This window comes from Balaenoptera musculus, chromosome 20 (genome assembly GCF_009873245.2).
Source record: "Balaenoptera musculus isolate JJ_BM4_2016_0621 chromosome 20, mBalMus1.pri.v3, whole genome shotgun sequence".
NCBI classification, from domain to species: Eukaryota; Metazoa; Chordata; class Mammalia; order Artiodactyla; family Balaenopteridae; genus Balaenoptera; species Balaenoptera musculus.
The window spans coordinates 59,110,696-59,128,146 of NC_045804.1; the positions used below are offsets into that span (position 1 = coordinate 59,110,696).

The 17,451-nt window shown below is 55.7% G+C and overlaps 2 protein-coding genes across 4 annotated transcripts in view; one reads left to right on the forward strand and one right to left on the reverse strand.

Annotated features, from left to right (window-relative positions):
* FLCN (folliculin) overlaps nucleotides 1-17,451 on the forward strand; it is a 58,632-nt gene that overhangs the window by 38,008 nt on the left and 3,173 nt on the right. The window lies entirely within an intron of this gene.
* LOC118887402 (myosin phosphatase Rho interacting protein) overlaps nucleotides 7,918-17,451 on the reverse strand; it is a 125,712-nt gene continuing 116,178 nt past the window's right edge. For 2 of the 3 annotated variants that reach the window (XM_036838191.1, XM_036838193.1), the window contains 7 exons: nucleotides 16,924-17,041; nucleotides 15,695-15,854; nucleotides 14,712-14,831; nucleotides 13,967-14,053; nucleotides 13,299-13,461; nucleotides 12,177-12,262; nucleotides 7,918-8,594 (listed from right to left, as the gene is read on the reverse strand). In XM_036838191.1, the coding sequence (XP_036694086.1) occupies nucleotides 8,523-8,594; nucleotides 12,177-12,262; nucleotides 13,299-13,461; nucleotides 13,967-14,053; nucleotides 14,712-14,831; nucleotides 15,695-15,854; nucleotides 16,924-17,041 (806 nt within the window). In that variant the 3' untranslated portion in view covers nucleotides 7,918-8,522. Of the gene's footprint in view, nucleotides 8,595-11,651; nucleotides 11,713-12,176; nucleotides 12,263-13,298; nucleotides 13,462-13,966; nucleotides 14,054-14,711; nucleotides 14,832-15,694; nucleotides 15,855-16,923; nucleotides 17,042-17,451 lie in introns of all 3 variants that reach the window. The other variant, XM_036838192.1, reaches the window with a different exon arrangement.

The following is a 17,451-nucleotide window of genomic DNA, read 5'->3' on the forward strand; positions in this document are numbered from 1 at the left end:
CTTTGGATATATACCCAGGAGTGGAACTGCTGGGTCACATGGTAGCTCTATTTTTACTTTTTTTAGAAACTGCCATACTGTTTTCCATAGTGGCTGCACCAATTTGCATTCCCACCAACAGTGTACGAGGGTTCTCTTTATTTCACATCCTCACCAAAGTGTGTTATTTGTGATCTTTTTGATGATGGCCATTCTGACTGGTGTGAAGTGGTATCTCACTGTGGGTTTTTTTTTTTTTTTTTAGTTTATGTATGTATGTATTTTTGGCTGCATTGGGTCTTTGTTGCTGCACACGGGCTTTCTCTGTGGAGAGTGGGGACTGCTCTTCGTTGCGGTGTGCGGGTTTTTCATTGCGGTGGCTTCGCTTGTTGCGGAGTACAGGCTTTATGCGCGCGGGCTTCAGTAGTTGCAGCACCTGGGCTCGATAGTTGTGGCTTGGGGGCTCTAGAGCGCAGGCTCAGTAGTTGTGGCACATGGGCTTAGTTGCTCTGCGGCACGTGGGATCTTCCCAGACCCGGGCTCAAACCCATGTTCCCTGCGTTGGCAGGTGGATTCTTAACCACTGAGCCACCAGGTAAGTCCCATCTCATTGTGGTTTCAGTTTTCATTTCCCTGATGATTGACAGTGTTGAGCATCTGCTTATGTGCCGGTTAACCATCTGTGTTATTTGTAAAAAACTTCTGTTCAGGTCTTCTCCCCATTTTTTAATTGGGTTGTTTGCTTTTTTGATGTTGAGTTGTATAAACTGTTTATATTGATTATATTTTGCATACTAACCCCTTATCAGTCGTATCATTTGCTAGTATTTTCTCCCATTCAGTAGCTTGTCTTTTTGTTTTGTTGACGGTTTCCTTTGCTGTGCAGTTTTTAAGCTTAATTAGGTTTCATTTGTTTATTTATTTAAGTTTGTTTATTTTGGGGGGCTGCGTTGGGTCTTTGTTGCTGCGTGTGGGCTTTCTTTAGTTGCGGCGAGCAGGGGCTACTCTTTGTTGCGGTGCACGGGCTTCTCATTGTGGTGGCTTCTCGTTGTGGAGCACAGGCTCTAGGCACATGGGCTTCAGTAGTTGCAGCACACGAGCTCAGTAGTTGTGGCTCACGGGCTTAGGTGCTCTGCAGCATGTGGGATCCTCCCAGACCAGGGATCGAACCCGTGTCCCCTGCATTGGCAGGTGGATTCTTAACTGCTGCGCCACCAGGGAAGTCCCTGTCCTTTAATATTGAGGAAGCTCACTTCTGTGCCTAGCTTGTTGAGTGTCTTTTATCACTTTCCCAAATGCCTACTGGTTTTTAAAATTGCACGTACACAGCTTTAATAGTGTTAAAGCTGTTAAAACACCATTATATTAGACCAGTGTCCTGAAACTATGCTTGACAAGAATAATTTTTTTTTTATTTTATAAATTTATTTATTTATTTATTTTGGCCGCGTTGGGTCTTTGTTGCTGCACACGGCCTCTAGGCGTGCGGGCTTCAGTAGTTGTGGCTCACGGGCTCAGTAGCTGTGGCTCACGGGCTGTAGAGTGCAGGCTCAGTAGTTGTGGCGTGCGGGCTTAGTTCCTCCGCGGCATGTGGGATCTTCCCGGACCAGGGCTCGAACCCGTGCCCCCTGTGTTGGCAGGCGGATTCTCAACCACTGTGCCACCAGGGAAGCCCAAGAATAATTTTTTTAAGTGGGTGAAAAACAACTGAAACATCTTTGAACAATTGGAATAGTACTGAAAATGTTTCTTTTATGTGTCTGTACTCGTTTATTTTTGTTAAGTTTTACAGATTCCACAAGTTGATTTCTAATAGGTAGAGTCAGACTTGAATTTGTTTGTGTTTATCTGAGTAAAAGTTTGGATTCTGCAGTCATTTTCACATGTTTTACTCCAAAGGTTGTGACAATATTGGGGGAAAAAAACCAGTTTCTTATTTTAAATTTATTTAGTGGGTCACAACCAGAATTTTAAAAAATGAAATGGGATAGAGACGTCAGTGTGTGTCCTAGGAAGGGTGCATTATTTTGTGAAATTTTGGATTGTGGCTGGGGTGTATGTATGTGCGTACTGGGTCATGAGGAAAAATGCATTTTCTTTTTTAAACAAGTAAAAATACTGTAAATCTCCGAATGAAGGGGCAGGTATGGGGGAGTTATATTTCTTTTTCTTGTATTTCTTAGTGTCTTTTTGGCCCCCTGAAAGTTTCTGTAACAGCCAATGTACCTTAATTAGATTATGGATGTAAAATATTTCTAACTCTTCGTTGCGTGTGAACATGTGAAATCTCCTCATTTTAAAATGTTGACAACTAATCCAAAAACTTAAAAAGCAGATTTTATAAAAGTAAAAACAAACCAAAGATCCATTATAAATCTCTAGGTTCCTGACCAGCCTTCTGACTTTTGATCTAAATGCCTATTTTGCGTCATGTCCTTCCATTAAACAAAATCTCGTTCACAGCATGCCAAGGGTGATGCAAAAATAGTTTATTATGATATTGTTTATGATATTGTTTATGTAAAGTTAGGTAATATTTACAGTAGAAATGATCAGCTACATCCATGAGAATCTAGCATGTCACACAAAGAAATAAATATTTTGACAAAGTAACACTTCAGTTGTAGTGAGCAGCTGATCAGAAATTCTGTTTTTAAAAAAGAGCCTCAAACTAAACCGTAAAAGTCTTGAATTGTCAGAGAGCAGCGAGCTGACCAGGCCCTTCTCTTCAAGAGGCCCTGCAGTCCCACGGGAGATGGGCCCCTCCCAGGGGCCGCCAGGGGTGGGGGGGGGCACGCGGTGGGTCTCCACGCCACTTCAGCCTGGCGAACATTATTGTTCAGCCTTAGTACAGAAATTAAACACCAGTAAAAATTATACAAGCTTATTCTTTGAACATGTACCACCTGTGAAAAATTAGCTGTGGCAGAAGTGATTGTTGCTGTGAGTTACTCCCGAACTTGTCACAGTAGAAGAAACTACCTACGCTTTCCCACTTTGTGCGTATGCTGCCCCCACCCCGCCAGCAGCTAGGCGTAGTATGCTCTTGTCTCAAGTAGCTGGATTGAGACATTCACCTGATAGAAGAGCATATTTGTGAGAAAGATCACTGAGGGTTCTAATTGTTGAGGAGCCGCTTAGAAACTTTACATTTTATAAATATTACTTAGGAAAAGTCTTAATCACTTAACTGGTTTTGAATCCTAACAGTAAGTCAGTAGATACGTTGTTAATACTAAAGGTAAATCCTAAAATCCATTTTAATTGGTTTTGTGATACAAGCATAACACAAGAATGAATTTAGTGTTCTTTGTAATCTATTCCTAGCTTTCTATAAAATAAAACTGAAACAGGTGACATAGCTAGCTGTAAAGGGGAGAGGGCGGATGGCTGGAAACGTGATGGGCAGCAGGCACCCGTGGGTCTGAAGGCTGCTCTGCGTGAGCTCAGACTGCCCTCCCGGCTCGTCCCACAGGCCTGGACGGCCCAGTTCTCAAGTATGCTTACCAACCTGACGGGCACACATCGTAGAAGAACAGCGTTACGAGTTTTGCAGCGTCCATGCCGTCACACACAACAACCCAGCGCTTGGCTGGACTCCCACGCAGCCCCCAGCAGGTGGCCACGGGTCACTGACTTAGACCCCAAGGCGTTGGGTCTCCTGCAGGTCCTAAGTCACTGTGTGCAGGATCTGGGCAAGAGCAACTCCTGTGTTCCTCCTCCTCCTGATTTTTCTCAACACTTTGAATGGCTCTGCCAAGAATGAGGAACAAGTACAACCGAGATCTTTCAGGGAAAAACAAAACCACCTGTTAAATGGCCAGAGCTTTACGAAAGGTAACACAAGTCATTAAAAACACTTCCCTGTAATGTTGAGTGGGATTCAATGTTGTACCCAAAGCTGTTCTTCCTATCTTAGAAAGCGATGCTTGTATGAGGAAAAAAGAAAAAAACCCCACACAGACTTTGTCACAGAAATCCATGCAGTAACTTCTGAGTAATATTTACACTGCTTGCTCTGCATAATACCCCGGTTTTTCTAAATACAGAGGAACTGGGAGCTGCACGGGGTGTGCGGGGTCCCGTGGGCCCTGGAAGGAATGGACACAGTGTGTCTGAGCTGCTGTCGGGGACACAGGTTGGGCCTGCTCTGCTGAGGGTCTTCTGTTGACAGACCTCAGGGAGGGGAGACCGCTTCCCTTTACAGAGAAACAGGAAGAAACTCACTGTTCTCAAAAGGGCAGAAGAACGAGACCGGTCTTTTCCAGCAGGCAAAACTTGAGAGACTGACAGAGTTCATCTCCATACTGGGTTTCTGTCCTGTCTTCCTATCAAAGAACCCAAAACACGTGGTTTCTGAGACCTCACTTAAGGCTGCTGCTTATTTAAGTTTTCAGCTGTGGAAAGTACGGCCTTGCGAAAGTGTACACACGTGAAAATACACAAAACTAAAGTGCAACCCCGCCTCCCGAGAGCAGGCTGAGGAGAGCTGGGTTGGGCCTGCTGCGGCGGGAGTGTCCCCAGCGTCTTGCGCTTGGTGCCGAGAGCAGGGGCGGGCGCTACGTTTCACCTGACCTCTGGTGAGGGAGACCTTTCCTAGACTTGGGAGTCCGACACCTGCGCTCATGCCTTTCGGCGCCCTGGCGGCTCCTCCGCGTCTCTGGAGCCGTCCGGGATCCCGTCTCAGAATGGCGGGATGAAGGAGCGCCCACGGTCACAGGTGGACAAGATGGGTGTGCAGATGCCTGCAGTGAAACCTCTGGAAGAAGTCGGTTCTCAGCAGCACCTCCCAAGTCCTCTCCTACGGGTGGGGCTGCAGCACCAGGGCGCCGGGACCTCGTTAGTTTCGGCTGAGTGGAGGAAATGCTAGGGCAACAGGTAAAATCTGTTCATAAAGCAAGTTCCTAGTCAACATGAAACACCAAGAGCTCAACTGTCCAGGACTTTGGGGTGTGAGACATTCCGAATGACTGCAGTTTCCGGAGGAGAGAAGCTTCCAGTTAAGGGGCCAGATCTTTTTTCCTTCTAGTATTTCCTTCTTTTTGAGTATCATACTACACACTTCCCAGTCCTTTGTAAAACTCTGGCAACACTTCAGTCTCCTCCCCTTTCTAGGTGATAAAGGGCTAGTGTCTAGTATCTTGTTATCTTGTTTATGAAATCGCGTCTTGAAAGTAAGCTTCTTGAGAACAGTGATGAGCAAACTTCTTGTCAGGAAAGAGAACTGCTGGCGTGCTGTGTTCGTTTTACTCTCTAATGGAGAACAGCTTTGAGTCCCTGGAGAAGACTGTGTCACGGGTGAGCGGCGGGGGAAGCCTGGCTCATGGTGCTCCGGGGGGACGCCGCGGCCTCGGGGGGGAGCGGGAGCCAGTACCTTCGCGAGGAGAACGCGCACACCCGTCTGCCTGCCCCTCCCAGAGGGGGACATCCCAGGGGTGCCCGCGCAGGTCTCACCGGCTAGAGCTGGGGGACCCCGGCACCTGGCACCGGCTGCAGAGGAGGTTCCAGGAGGAGCGCTCACCCTCCAGGCCCCTCGGAGGGGGCAGGCGCTGTGCCGCCCCACCCAGAGGATGTGGAGGGGGCCGCCAGGCGCAGTGATGAAAAGATGGTGTTTCCTTCGCAGAGAAACGGCATTAAACAGACGTCGCTGTGAGTGCTGACACCGTAGGTCTTGTCTCGTGGCCTCATCTGTCAGAACTGCTCTCAGGCAGTTCCCTCTCTTCCTGAGCCTGGCCTCCACGAGGCCTCGGTGCCCAGCTGTCGGGTCAGTGAGCTGCTGCCTGCGTCTGGACACCGTGAACGACAGGCTGCCCGTGACTGGCAAGAGGCTGGGCCTTCCCTCGTCCTCGGTCTCCGCCGGTCACCCCAGCACAGCCATCGCTTCGTCCTAGAAAGCCGTGCTGGCTCTCACACGCCATGGCACAAGCCCGCGAGGCACGCTGCAGCCAGCACGGGCACCTGGAACACTGGCCTTCAGAGCTGCTCAGGCCCCGGCAGCACGTCGGAGCGGAGGAGACCGCGAGCCTGGCGCACTTGCACTGCAGTGATGCAGGTGTTCACAGAACCGTCAGGTGGCGTGAGCCTGTCCAGCCGTCCCGCTGGTCTGTGGGGCTCGGCTTCGCTGCAGGTGCTCGCAGGTCCCAAATGAAGGAGAAACGTTCACAGGAAAATGTCACCGCTGTGAAGAGCCGACCCAGGGGAACCTTTCCCTCCGTGGGGACGTGGGGACGCCCCCCGTGCTGGGGGAGTGCCAGGAGCAGCCTGGGCTCGCGGTCACCTGCGCCTCCCTGTCCGCAGCCCCCCGGGGGCCTGTTCTCGGCCAGCGCAGACACCAGCTCAATCTCCGCACACGGGTTCTTCCTTCCTTCTGGAGTTCGGCAGCTCAACTGCTGCCTGGGAGCTTGGGGGCTCGCAGGCAGAGTCCGGAGGACGCTGCATGGCGGGGGCTGAGGTGGGACAGCGAGATGCAGAGCAGAGACCCTCGCCGTCCTGTCCCGCCTGCTCCCACCAGCCCGCAGCTCAGACCTGGTTCCGAACCAGACGGCGGCTGTCACCACGTGCTGATGCCCAGCACGGCCGGGGGTCGTTGCTCGGCTGGTTGAGCTTTTCGCAGCGCGTTTCCTGGCCACCTCTGCCTGCAAGCCCCGGATGCTGCTGCCGACACCTGTTGCCCAGGATTCCTGAGGTCAGACCTCAAAAGATAACTGATGAAGACACGTGAATAAAATGCTCTTTTGACCTAATCAGGAGCACTGCACAATCCAAACGCTCACGTCTACGGGCAGACGAAACCCAACTCTGTGCACGGACCCTGCCCTTCTGGGAGGGCCGGAGATCCCCCAGGGGCAGCAGGGGCAGCACAGGGCAAACCCGGCCTGACGAGGTGCATGCTCGGAGGAGGGACACGAAGCCCCAGTCACGGCACCCGAACAGCCGCGCGAGCCTGGGAGAGGCCCGCCCAGCAGATCCCCAGGGCACCTGTCACGCTGCCCTCGGTGACACGCTCACAGACCACTCTGGAGACAGCGTCAGTCTACACGGCGGGGGTGTCTGATGAGCAGAATGAAAGGAGCTGATATACTCTGCTTTTAAAAACATGGAAGGATAGCGGCAAACGAGTGACTGGTGTGGTGTGAGACTCTGAACAGCTCGTGAGCAGGGAAGGCCCACTGCAGCCAGGAGCTCTGAGACCATCCAGTTCGAAGACGGCATGGGAGCTGCACTTCTCGCAGGTCCCAAATGAAGCCCTCTGTCCTGCCCTTCTAGGACTTTCTCCAAATGACCTCGTGCGTTCACTTAATCTAAAAACTGAGCAAGATGACTTCTACGTTTTCATGCCCGAAGCACCCACGTACCCGAGACTGTGGCGCTCACCCAAGCAGTGAGCAGAGCGGAAGTGCGCTAGCAGGCGGCAGGGTGCCGACAGCTGCCATGAGGCCAGGAGGCCTTGCCCCCCAGCGCCCGGGCGTCTGCGCTGGCTCCCGCCTGGTGGGCTTTCTCATGCTCCCCGTCCTAACAGGATGAGGAGTTTTCATGGGGCCACCATAGAAACCCCAATTTCAGAGGTTTTCAAGAAGTGCTGTGGAGTGGCTGGTGGCGGTTAAAAAGTTGTTACTCAGACCACTAAGGAAGCAGAGCTGTCGGTCCGGACCCGGCGCAGGCACCCCCAGTGCCGCACGGCCTCAGACCTCAGGTGAACTGAAGGAGACTTAGGAGCACGTCACGATGGCCAGTTCTCATCTGGTTCCAACGTCTGCTCTAACCTTCTCGACTTAACACAGGGTCTCCTGTCAACCGTACTCTCTGAGGGAAACTCTCTTCGTTATTTGTGCTCACAGTCTGAAGCCACGGGCTGCAGGCCAGCATCTACCGAGTATGAAAGGACCAGGCTTCCTGGTGACCAAGAAAGAAGCGAGCGTAGGAAGGAATGAGAAGGGCCTGGTTTTGTGCAAGATTTAATAAAAAACAAACAAAAATAGGAATGGCTGCTTTCAACATTTTCCAGGTTGTGAAAGGTTTACCACGAGTATCTGGGGTGTGGTTCTAAGCGGCATTAGTGGAACAAATACAAAATGCTGTTCTCTGAAGCCCAAAGGTGGTACATCCAAGGTTCTAGGCCACACTCCCCCCCGCAGGCTACCAGCTGTCAGCGCTGGGACCGCAGCACACGCCTCCACGCCTCGTGGCCGGTTCTCTCCCAGGGACCCGCCCGGGCCCTGACCCCACCGCGCAGTGGGCGAGACAGAGCTAGCTTATCACAGGCTGCTGGGCCTTAATACTGACGTGAGCGCGGGGGCGACGGGGGAGAGCCGCGTGCGCTCGGGCGCTCGGCCCCTCGGCTGGGCTGGTCATAGACAACCATGGGGAAAAGCTTCGATAAACACAACAGGGAGTGATGTGAGCAACCCACAGACCAGTCTCTCACGCATCCATACCGCAGTTACTGAGGACGATAACAACGATAACGGTAACAGAAATCGAAGGTGCAGGCGAGGGCGGCGGCCGCGGGCCAGGGAGGCTGCGTCTCAGCTGCAGGGGAGCAGCTAGTCGCGCTCCAGGTCCCTGGACTCAAAGAGCTTCAGGCGATCTTGCACCGTCAGGCCCTCCTTCAGACTCTGGTGGAGAAACAGACAGGCCGTTAGCCAGCGGCCCCGCTTGGCACGGGCGGCAATCCGGCAAGAGGCGCGGCTCGGGGCTCCCGGAGGGTTAGTGGGCGTGCTAGAAGGGCCACGACCCCCAAGGTGGTGGTGTTACTAGATGAGGAGGAAAAAGAAACAAGACCAATGCTGAGCTTAGGGCTCTCTCTCGACAAGCAGGGATCAGACCAGTGGAGCCAGGAGAGGAGACCCTGCCAAGAACATGAAGATGCCCGCTACGTCCGCATCCACGTCTGGTCTCTCGCGGCCGCACGCTGGCAGCACCTGCTGCACCGATCACAAACCCTGTTGGACTCTCTCACTGCCCCGGGGATTTGGGAACGTGGCGGTGGGAACATGTCGGTTTGTTTACTGAGACTCTGAGAACGGAAGCCCATCCTTGTTCATGTGGGACCTCGGCGAAGGTGGGGGACAGAGGATTTCCTGCTTTACTCTGGGAGGCTCTTCACAGAGACTTAATTTCTGGATGAGAAAAGGAGCATCACCTCAGAGCACGACTGGGAACGAAGGTGCCTCGCGGCCATCGGATCTGCGTGGCAAGTCCAGGCTTCACCGAGGCGGCGGAACCGGGGCCGGCCCACAATCAGCAGGTGAGGCGGAGCCCAGCCTCCACCTCAGAGCAGACCCGCTTCCCCTGGGGCCCCAGCTTCACCCAGGACAGCTCTGCTTGCCTGTATTTTTTAATTTAGATGCCACTGGTCAGAGGAAGAGGACAAATCCACGTCCCATGCTGACATCCATTAACGCCCACGACTGCCTCACGTGCTCTTGGGACTCTCGTCCCAAGTGCGCCTGCTTCAGGTCAGGGCTGCCATCTACACGGCAGCTAGTCTCATCCAAGGGCTGGGCCCCGTCACCTGCCACACTGCACTGCTCTAGCTGGGGACGTTCCCTTGGGTGGCAGCACACCGCCACTGCTGAGTCCTGAGGAACAGAGCTTTTCCCTCCGTGCGCTTGGTGATCACCCCTGCTCTGCAGCCGCTCACCACAGCTGGGAGGGCAGAGCCTGAGCAGACCCCGCGCTGCCCCGCACCCCCAGCATCTCCGTGACTCCACGCTCAAGACGACCAGGTGGGGGCCTCCATCCCAGAAAAGCCCAGCTGCTCTTAGGCAACGAGCTTTCTGACGTGATGGGGCCGAGCCTTTCTACCTTCTGAGGGAGGCGGGCACAGAGACGACACACGTGAAAGGTGGACATCTGTACACATCAGACCTCGTATCAGAAAGCACCAGTGACAGGTTGTTTTTGGGCAACTTAGTTCCCATCTTCCCGTGGGAGGTGCAACGGTTTCCAAATACAATCAGGAAAAAGGGCAACACAGAGCCGTGCAAGTGTCTGTTGACGGCACGTTACAGGCACAGCATCATGGCTGGTGTCCCTGAGGGTGAAGCGTAAGGGCCCCAGCTTCCTCCTTGGGCCAGCAGGGCTGTCCCCACACACCGAGAGCACTGCTCTTTCTTACGTCGCAAACAAACACAACTCTGGGAAACCCCGCGCCTGGGCGTCTCCCAACACTCGTCTGGGTCCCGGCCTTGCAGAGAGCCGCAGGCAGACCCTCGTGGGTGTGCCTGACAGTTTCCTCCCTCATTCCTGGCCTCTGCTTTAGCGAGAGCTCCTGGCCAGCGTAGAAGCTGCCATCTACACGGCAGCACGTGTGTGCCAGCACATCTCATGGCCAAAGGCCCTTATTGACAAGAGGTCTTTCCACTGATCTTCTGGCCCTTTGTCCAGAGCCCAAAGTACTGTGTGGCTTTTGGGATCTTAGTTCCCCGACCAAGGATCGAACCCAGGCCCCAGCAGTGAGAGCGCCAAGTAAGTCCTAACCACTGGACCACCAGGGGATTCCTGCAAAGCACTTTTCTTTATTTCCCTCCCCTGACACATGGTCCGCCTGATGGGGCGGACTTGCTGGAGCAAGGCTTCCCTGGAAGGGCCCTAAGCAGAAGTGTTTGTCATATGTCATTTACAGGCAAAAGGCCCAAAGCACTCACGGTGAACTTGAAGCAGCTACAGTTCAGCCTCAAATAGAAGTAAAAATCATCAACAAGAAAACCGTAAACCAAGAACACGTTTCCCTTCTGCTAAACAGAACGTTTTTCATGTTTAAAGAAAAAAGCCCAAACTAAGTTTTGAACAGGCCTTAAACTTAAACCATTTCTGGTGATAAGTGAGCCAGGACTGTAGGGAAATTAACATATTAAGTGCAAACTACTTGGATTTCCTTCCGTAAACTCTCCCTAAACCAAACCCCTCAGCCTGCAAGTGAGCCGGGCGCACCTGCCAGCGTCCCCTGTTCTGAGCCCTTCCTGCTGCCCTCAACTTCCTTATCAGAGAATCAGCGAGATCAGGTCAGCAGAGCTGATGAACCCACTAGGGAATGAGTGACTGTGTGCCCCGGATGCCTGGGCCTCGTGGGAGTCGGGAGCGTCCAGGCAGGGTCGGGGTTAGACAGCCTGATGTTTCTGAGCCAGCGCTCAGCCCCTGCTTCCTGTCTTTGGAGGCACCCGAGGTCCTCGGGGCTGGGAAACGCACAGCCCCAAGCGCTCGCAGTTATCTTGCTCTACTGAGTGGTTTCCGGAGCTGCATGTGCGAGGTATCAGCTCCCTGGCTTGCTGGGCTCGGGCCTCCTGGGCCTGTTAACAGGGTGGAGGGCGGGGGTACTTCGGCAGTGGGCGGCTCTGTGAACTCTGCTTCCCGACGGAGGGCAGCGGTACCCCCAAAGAACGTGAGCGCACAAACCATTCGACGTGCATGTGACGGGGCCGAGATGCTGGCCCCATGGGCAGTGCACCAAGCTGGGGGACTCCCCTCGGTTAGGAGGTTACAGTGCAGTTAACACCCCACAACAGGTTAAGGAACGTCACGTGGCTCGTGTACGTGCCGGCTGGAGCAGGAGGAATGAAAGTAACCAGAAAACAAGGAGCTCGCTATGGAGGTGTGAGCAGTGCATGCAGGCAGCACCCTCTCGAGGGCGGCGGCGGGCGGGCGGGTGGTGGTGAGAGCGGTTTACCTACACGACAAGGGACCGGGAAGCGGGTCGTTTCAGTTATCCCATGAGACCTGCTCAATTACGGACTGTCGGGGGAAAGAGCAGAAAACAAAAGACACACACACAATAAATCCTAAATGCAACATGCTGGTCACCCCCACCTTCCAACCCACCTTCCCACAGAGGGGTACGCGGGGGCGGAGGGCACACGCTGGGGGGGAAGGGGCGCGGGCAGCTTTGTCTCTCGAAGGCAGCCGGCGTCGGCATGAACTAGGGACATGCAAGGAGCAGTCCAGATGGGGCAGGACCGACCCAGCAGGGTGCCGGTCTGAGGGGATTCACCCACGCCCTGCTTGCTGTGGGCCTGGCCCTCTGCTGTCGCTGGCAGGAGATGGTCCCACTGCTGGGCGAGGGACACACTCAGTGCGAAGCCCCTGGAACTGGCCCAGCAGGGTAAGCGCGTGGGGCCGGTGAGTTCTGGGACCTTGGGGACCCTTTGCTGCGGCCCTAGGTGGGCTCTACCTACCCAGGGGCTGGACCCCAGACTCACCTTGGACCTGATGCTTCTGAGCTGTCGGCTGACACAGGATCTGTCTTTCTTCAAGAAGTCAGGGTTGCTTTTCGACTTCATTATATCTGAGAAGACAAGCAGACCCAGTGCCTGTTTTGTAAACCCCCTGGGAACAGACTTGGGTTTGAAGGCTTCCGAGGCTTATCATCACCACCCACACGTGAGACGTTTCCTTCAGCAACCCAAGAGAATCCCAAACAAAGAACTGTAAAACACGAGATTCTTGGAACAGCTCCGGGTGCTGGGAGACCTGGAGGAGGCACGCGAGGCCCCGGGCCAGGCTCCTTCCGTTGGCCGGCCGCAGCACCCGCCGCCCCTGGGCTGCTGGGCACACCTGCCGCCCTCCTCCTCCTCAGAGCCCCGGGCTGCTCTGGGTTTTAGCTTCCCACACTTACGGCGCTCTCCCTCACTTGCTGAGAGCTGTGCGGTGGCCGCACGGTTCAGCCCCCAACCGTGGAGGCAGGGCCAGCTCTGTGCCCCCGTGCGTTCAGAAGGGTCACAGGCTGCACGTGCTCACTCCTAACCCTAAATCCGCTGGCCCCCAGACTCCTCCTCGGAAGCAGCCAGTGTCACCATCCCGTCCCCGGTCTGATGTGAGCTTCGCTGCACGTGGCCTGCCTGCCTGCGGGAAGACCTGAACGTGCCCGCCCAGCAGCGATGCAGACTGGCGAGGAGGGATCCTTGCCGGCCGAGAGAGGCGGGTGGTGAGCTAGGGCATCCCTTCAGCAGGCAGCATCCCCCCATCCCCTCCCCCCAGGGCCGTTTGCAGGTTTTATGGTAAAACCCCAGGATCAAGAACCAGCGAGAGCTGCTTACAGAATGAGTGAATTATTCAGGAAAATGGGAATCACAGCCGGCTGTCACTGTGAACACACACACCGAGGTATGACTGTCCCTCAGGGCAACCAGTGCAGCGTCGGAGGAGAAGGGCTTCCCAACCAGGAGGGCCCGAGAGCCGGGCGCCTGCCACCCCCCAGCTGTTCCCTACCAGGAAGTGAGTCTGACACAGAAAAGGACTCCTCTGCTTGAATCAAGCGCCAGCAGCTCCACGACTAAATCACCGCGAGTTACTGAGTCAGAATCCAGAGCTGGAGGACTCACCGTATCCGGACACGGGGGTGTTTTCTGGAGACTTTTCACCCAGTGCTTCAGTCGCGGCTTTCAGCTGCTCCTTCAGCCTGCTGATGTCACAGTCGGCCTTCGCCCTCACGATGCTGAGCTCTGTGTAGATGTCCTTGTACTTGTCACTAGCGTACTTCTTGTCCTTGGGGACAGAAGGGCAGAGCAAAGAGCAGTTACAGCCAGGCTGGGTGGCCCGTCCTCCTGGGGCCAGAGCGCTTCGGGGGTGACTGGGGACGGACCCGGCAGCAGAGAAGGCAGGTTGACCCCCGCCTTCCAGAGGCAGAAACGACACAGAGTGAAACAGGCATAGCAGGGCCCCGGGCTATAGCCAGGCTGGTGCTGCCTTGAGCCCCGAGGACCTCCGTGTGACTTCAGGCTGGAAAACCCCTGTGTCTTGGATCCCCTAAGTGACTTGGCCTCCAGGAGCGCCCGCAGGAGACAATAGTGTGCTTGGGTCTTGGGTCCCTGCTCCAGCACATGGCAGGCACGGGGACGGCCCCTTGCTCCTGCCGCGCCCGCCTGCAGGCTGCCATTCTTCCCGTGGAAGTGAAATCTACTCCAGAGCTGCTACATGTGACTCTGGACACGCGTGGCCCCGGCCCACCCAGAGCCCGTCCCCCAGGTCCACTGGTGGGGACGTGTGTTACCCGCAGCGCCGTCTGTAGCTCATCCTTGAGGGAGCTGATCTCCTGTTTCAGGTACTGAATTTCTGATTCCTTGACCCGCAGTAAGACCTAGAAAGAGAGAGAAATTAGAGACTCACGTTTAGGAGCAGAGCGACTGCCAGGGCCTCGAAAGCAAAGACTGAGCCACACGGAGGACTCCCCTCCACACGCCAGTGGGCAGGCAGCTTTCTCCCTGTCCTTGTCAGGAAGAAATGGCCGAGACCCCTCCTGACCCGAGAGCCTCGTCCTCAGCCTGGGAGCTCCTGGCACAGAGCCCAGGAAGGGGTCCTGCAGAGACCTCAGGTCAGCCTCTCCCATCATTTAGGAAGAGATGCTTTCATAAAAGAACACCTTATACATAAAAAACAATCATTCTGACTTAAAATGAACCTTCCTGATCTTGAGTAATACAGCCTTAAGGATCTCAAGCAGCTGCAGTGTTCACATAATTATTCAATGTTTCATTTTAGTTGGTCAGTGTTTGTGACGTGGTAGAACAGAAGGGCGGAGGGCAGGTGAGTGAGGACGGGTTAAAGGTCCCTGTGGCCTCGTGAGGGGTCCCACGCTGCCTGGCAGCTAACTCTTCTCTTTTGCGTCCTGGCACGACTCAGGTCTTTCCAGGTTCTCCCCCTCTTGCTGTCCACAAGCTAGAGGCCCACCCCGCCAGTCCCCAGGTGGGGCTTGTATGATGTGAGCTGGTAAAGAGGGACCTGGCTCTGAGCCGTACCTCTAACTCATAGGCGTCCTTGCCCTGCGTGAGAGGTGACCCAGCGGCCTCGCCACCGGCATCCCCGGTCAGCAGCGTCCGTAGCCGTGAGATTTCGGCAGCCAGGCGGTTGTTCAGCTCCTGGGGGACAGCAACACAACCAAACAGGGTGCTCTACAGAGCTGTTTGGCCGCGAACCCAGGGCGCGGCCAGGGGAGCGTGCAGCACGGGAGGCCTGCAGCGGTGCCTGTGCACGGTGGCATCTCAGAGCAGTGTGGACACCCTGGCCAAAGCCATTTACACGGCCTAATGCTTCTGTGGAACTGCAGCTGCAGAATCCATGCTCCTCAGCCCTGTTCTGTCACCGTGACTAGTGTTAATCAGTTCCAGGGTTTGTGCCCCTGAGTTTCGGCAGGATCAGGACCTCCTGCCACCCTCACCACTCACTTTCTGTACCTTCTTTCCAGCTAGCAGGTGGTCGTCTTAGGCCACCGCAGTGACCAAGCAGAACCAGTCCTGCCGGAGTGTCCCCCCCATACGGGCAGCTGTGGGCCCACAGAGGCCTCGAGCCTGGGCCAGGCCAACGTGGCTGTCTCCTCAGTGCCGGGGGAGGACGAGTGGTCTTGTACCCACAGAGAAGCTTTTTTCAAACTAGACCTACCTTGAGCTGTTCCATTAGCCAGGATTTTAAATGTACCCCAGTTTTCTAAGGAGCAGGCACATTTTAAGAGAATAATCTGACAGAATCAAATGTGAGCAGCGTATGGTCTCGACTGGGAGGTGTTTAAACACGGTCCCAGCCGTGGGGACGGGAGACCTGGACCCGTGCCGCCCAGCAGCAAGGGAGGAGGCACAGACATCTCGGAGCCTCCAGACCCCGAGCCCGGCAGCCGGCTGTGGAGCGGGAGGGCTCAGCGCCAGCAGCTGCAGGGGGCTCCTGCCCACACCCCGGTGACGCCACACGTCGGGAGACGCCTGCAGATCGGGGCCCCAGGGCGGCGCACCTGGTTGTGGGCGTTGAGCTCCTGGTTCTCGCGCTGGCACTGCCGCAGGGCCTGCCGCTCGGCCTCCAGCGCCTGGGCCAGGTGGGCGTTCTCCAGGCACTTCTGCGAGTACTGCTCAGAGAGGACCTCCAGCTCGCGCTGCACAGACTGCAGCTCCTCCCTGGGGAGAGGGCACTGCTCACTCCTCTGCCCTCGCCCCGGGGCCCAGGCCTCTAAGAAGCTCAGGGTCGCCTTCGTGAAGCCTGAAGGACGCCGAGACCCACACAGCGGAGCGACCGCGAGCAGAGCCCTGCACCTTGTGGTCTCGAGTGGCCGTGCAGCTCGGCGGCTCCGTCCCTGTCCTCTTACCAGCAGTCGAACAGCCCCCACTGGCGGAACTCCTCTCCCCGGGTCAGGAGAGGCCTCACCCACGCACCCCAAAACACGCTGTGTCAGACAGAGGTCAGACCTGGGACCGTTTCTAGCACTAACTGTGCCAACTCGATCCACGTTCAGAAAACCAAAGCCTCGTGTCATCGTTCTCGGCCACGCTGGACTTGAGAAGGGCTGATGTGGAACCGACACCCCCTCCAGACGAGGTGAGCTGCTCCCGGCCGCCTGCCCACCCACCTGCGCCCTGACTGCACTGCACGGGAGCCTGGGAGAGGGGAGACCCTGATTCTGTGCGCTGCGGAGCCCCGTGAAGGCTGGCTCCGCACGGCCCCCGCAGCAGCCAGTCGAGGGGCTCCCAGTGGCACGAGTTCCACTGAGGGCAAAACTGAAGAGTGGCCGTGCTGGTGAACGCTCCCCATTCCCTTGCCTCTGCAAAGAGAACTGGCGCACGCACTTCTTAAAAATGTAGGGGTCGTGGCCACTTCTGCCACAGAGCATCTGTGTCACACGCTACACCGCGTGCCCTCCCCACAAACTCCTGAAGCAGCAGCAGCTGAGGGACAGAAGGAATCTGGGGTAGCCTCTGAGGTCGGCCCTGAAGATCCGACAGTATCTATAAAATCTCCTCTGCCGCGTCTTATTCTTTACGTTTTAGTAACTGGTTTCTGTCTGACTCCGTAACAGGAGCCCACTTGGGCCATGAGAGCAGCGGCTCTGAGCAGCCTCAGCGCCCACGGGCCTCCACCCGCGCCACCCTGGGGACCCGAGTCTCTGTGGCTCTTACAGGGAAGGTGCCGCCCCGCCCCCGAAGGACCTCCCTCCGGCCCGGCCCCCAAGGGCCACCTCCGCTGACTCACAGGTACTGCCGCCGCAGGGCCTCGATGTCCGCGTTGACACTGCTGATCTGGGACCGCTGGCTCTTCTCCAGCTCCCGTTCCATCTCCTCACGGTGGGCATTCTTCATGGCTTCGATGGCTGTGGACAGGACGTGGCTGTCAGCACCCACGGGCTTGGGAGGTGAGACCGACAGGAAGGCGGGACGTCCCCCCACTGCTAATGCCAGCCCATGGGCAGCTGGGCCGAGAGGATTCCCGGGGAACTCCCCCACGAAAGGGATGCAGGTGTGTTTTTTCCTTGACGTTAACAGAAAACCAAACTGATTCAATAAATGTCAGTGTTAAATCCAAGTATGAGTTCGTAAGACAAGCAAGCTTTCAGGCTGGCCTGTTTCCTTAGTGCCAAAATCAAAAGCACCGCAGGATAGTTACATGAACGGAGGGGACACAGGCCAACGGCCCAGGGCTCAGTCTGGACGCTCTGGGCTCTGACGGACCAAGGGCCGCAGGCAGAGGCGTCCACTGCCAGAGAAGTGCCAGCAGACAGGC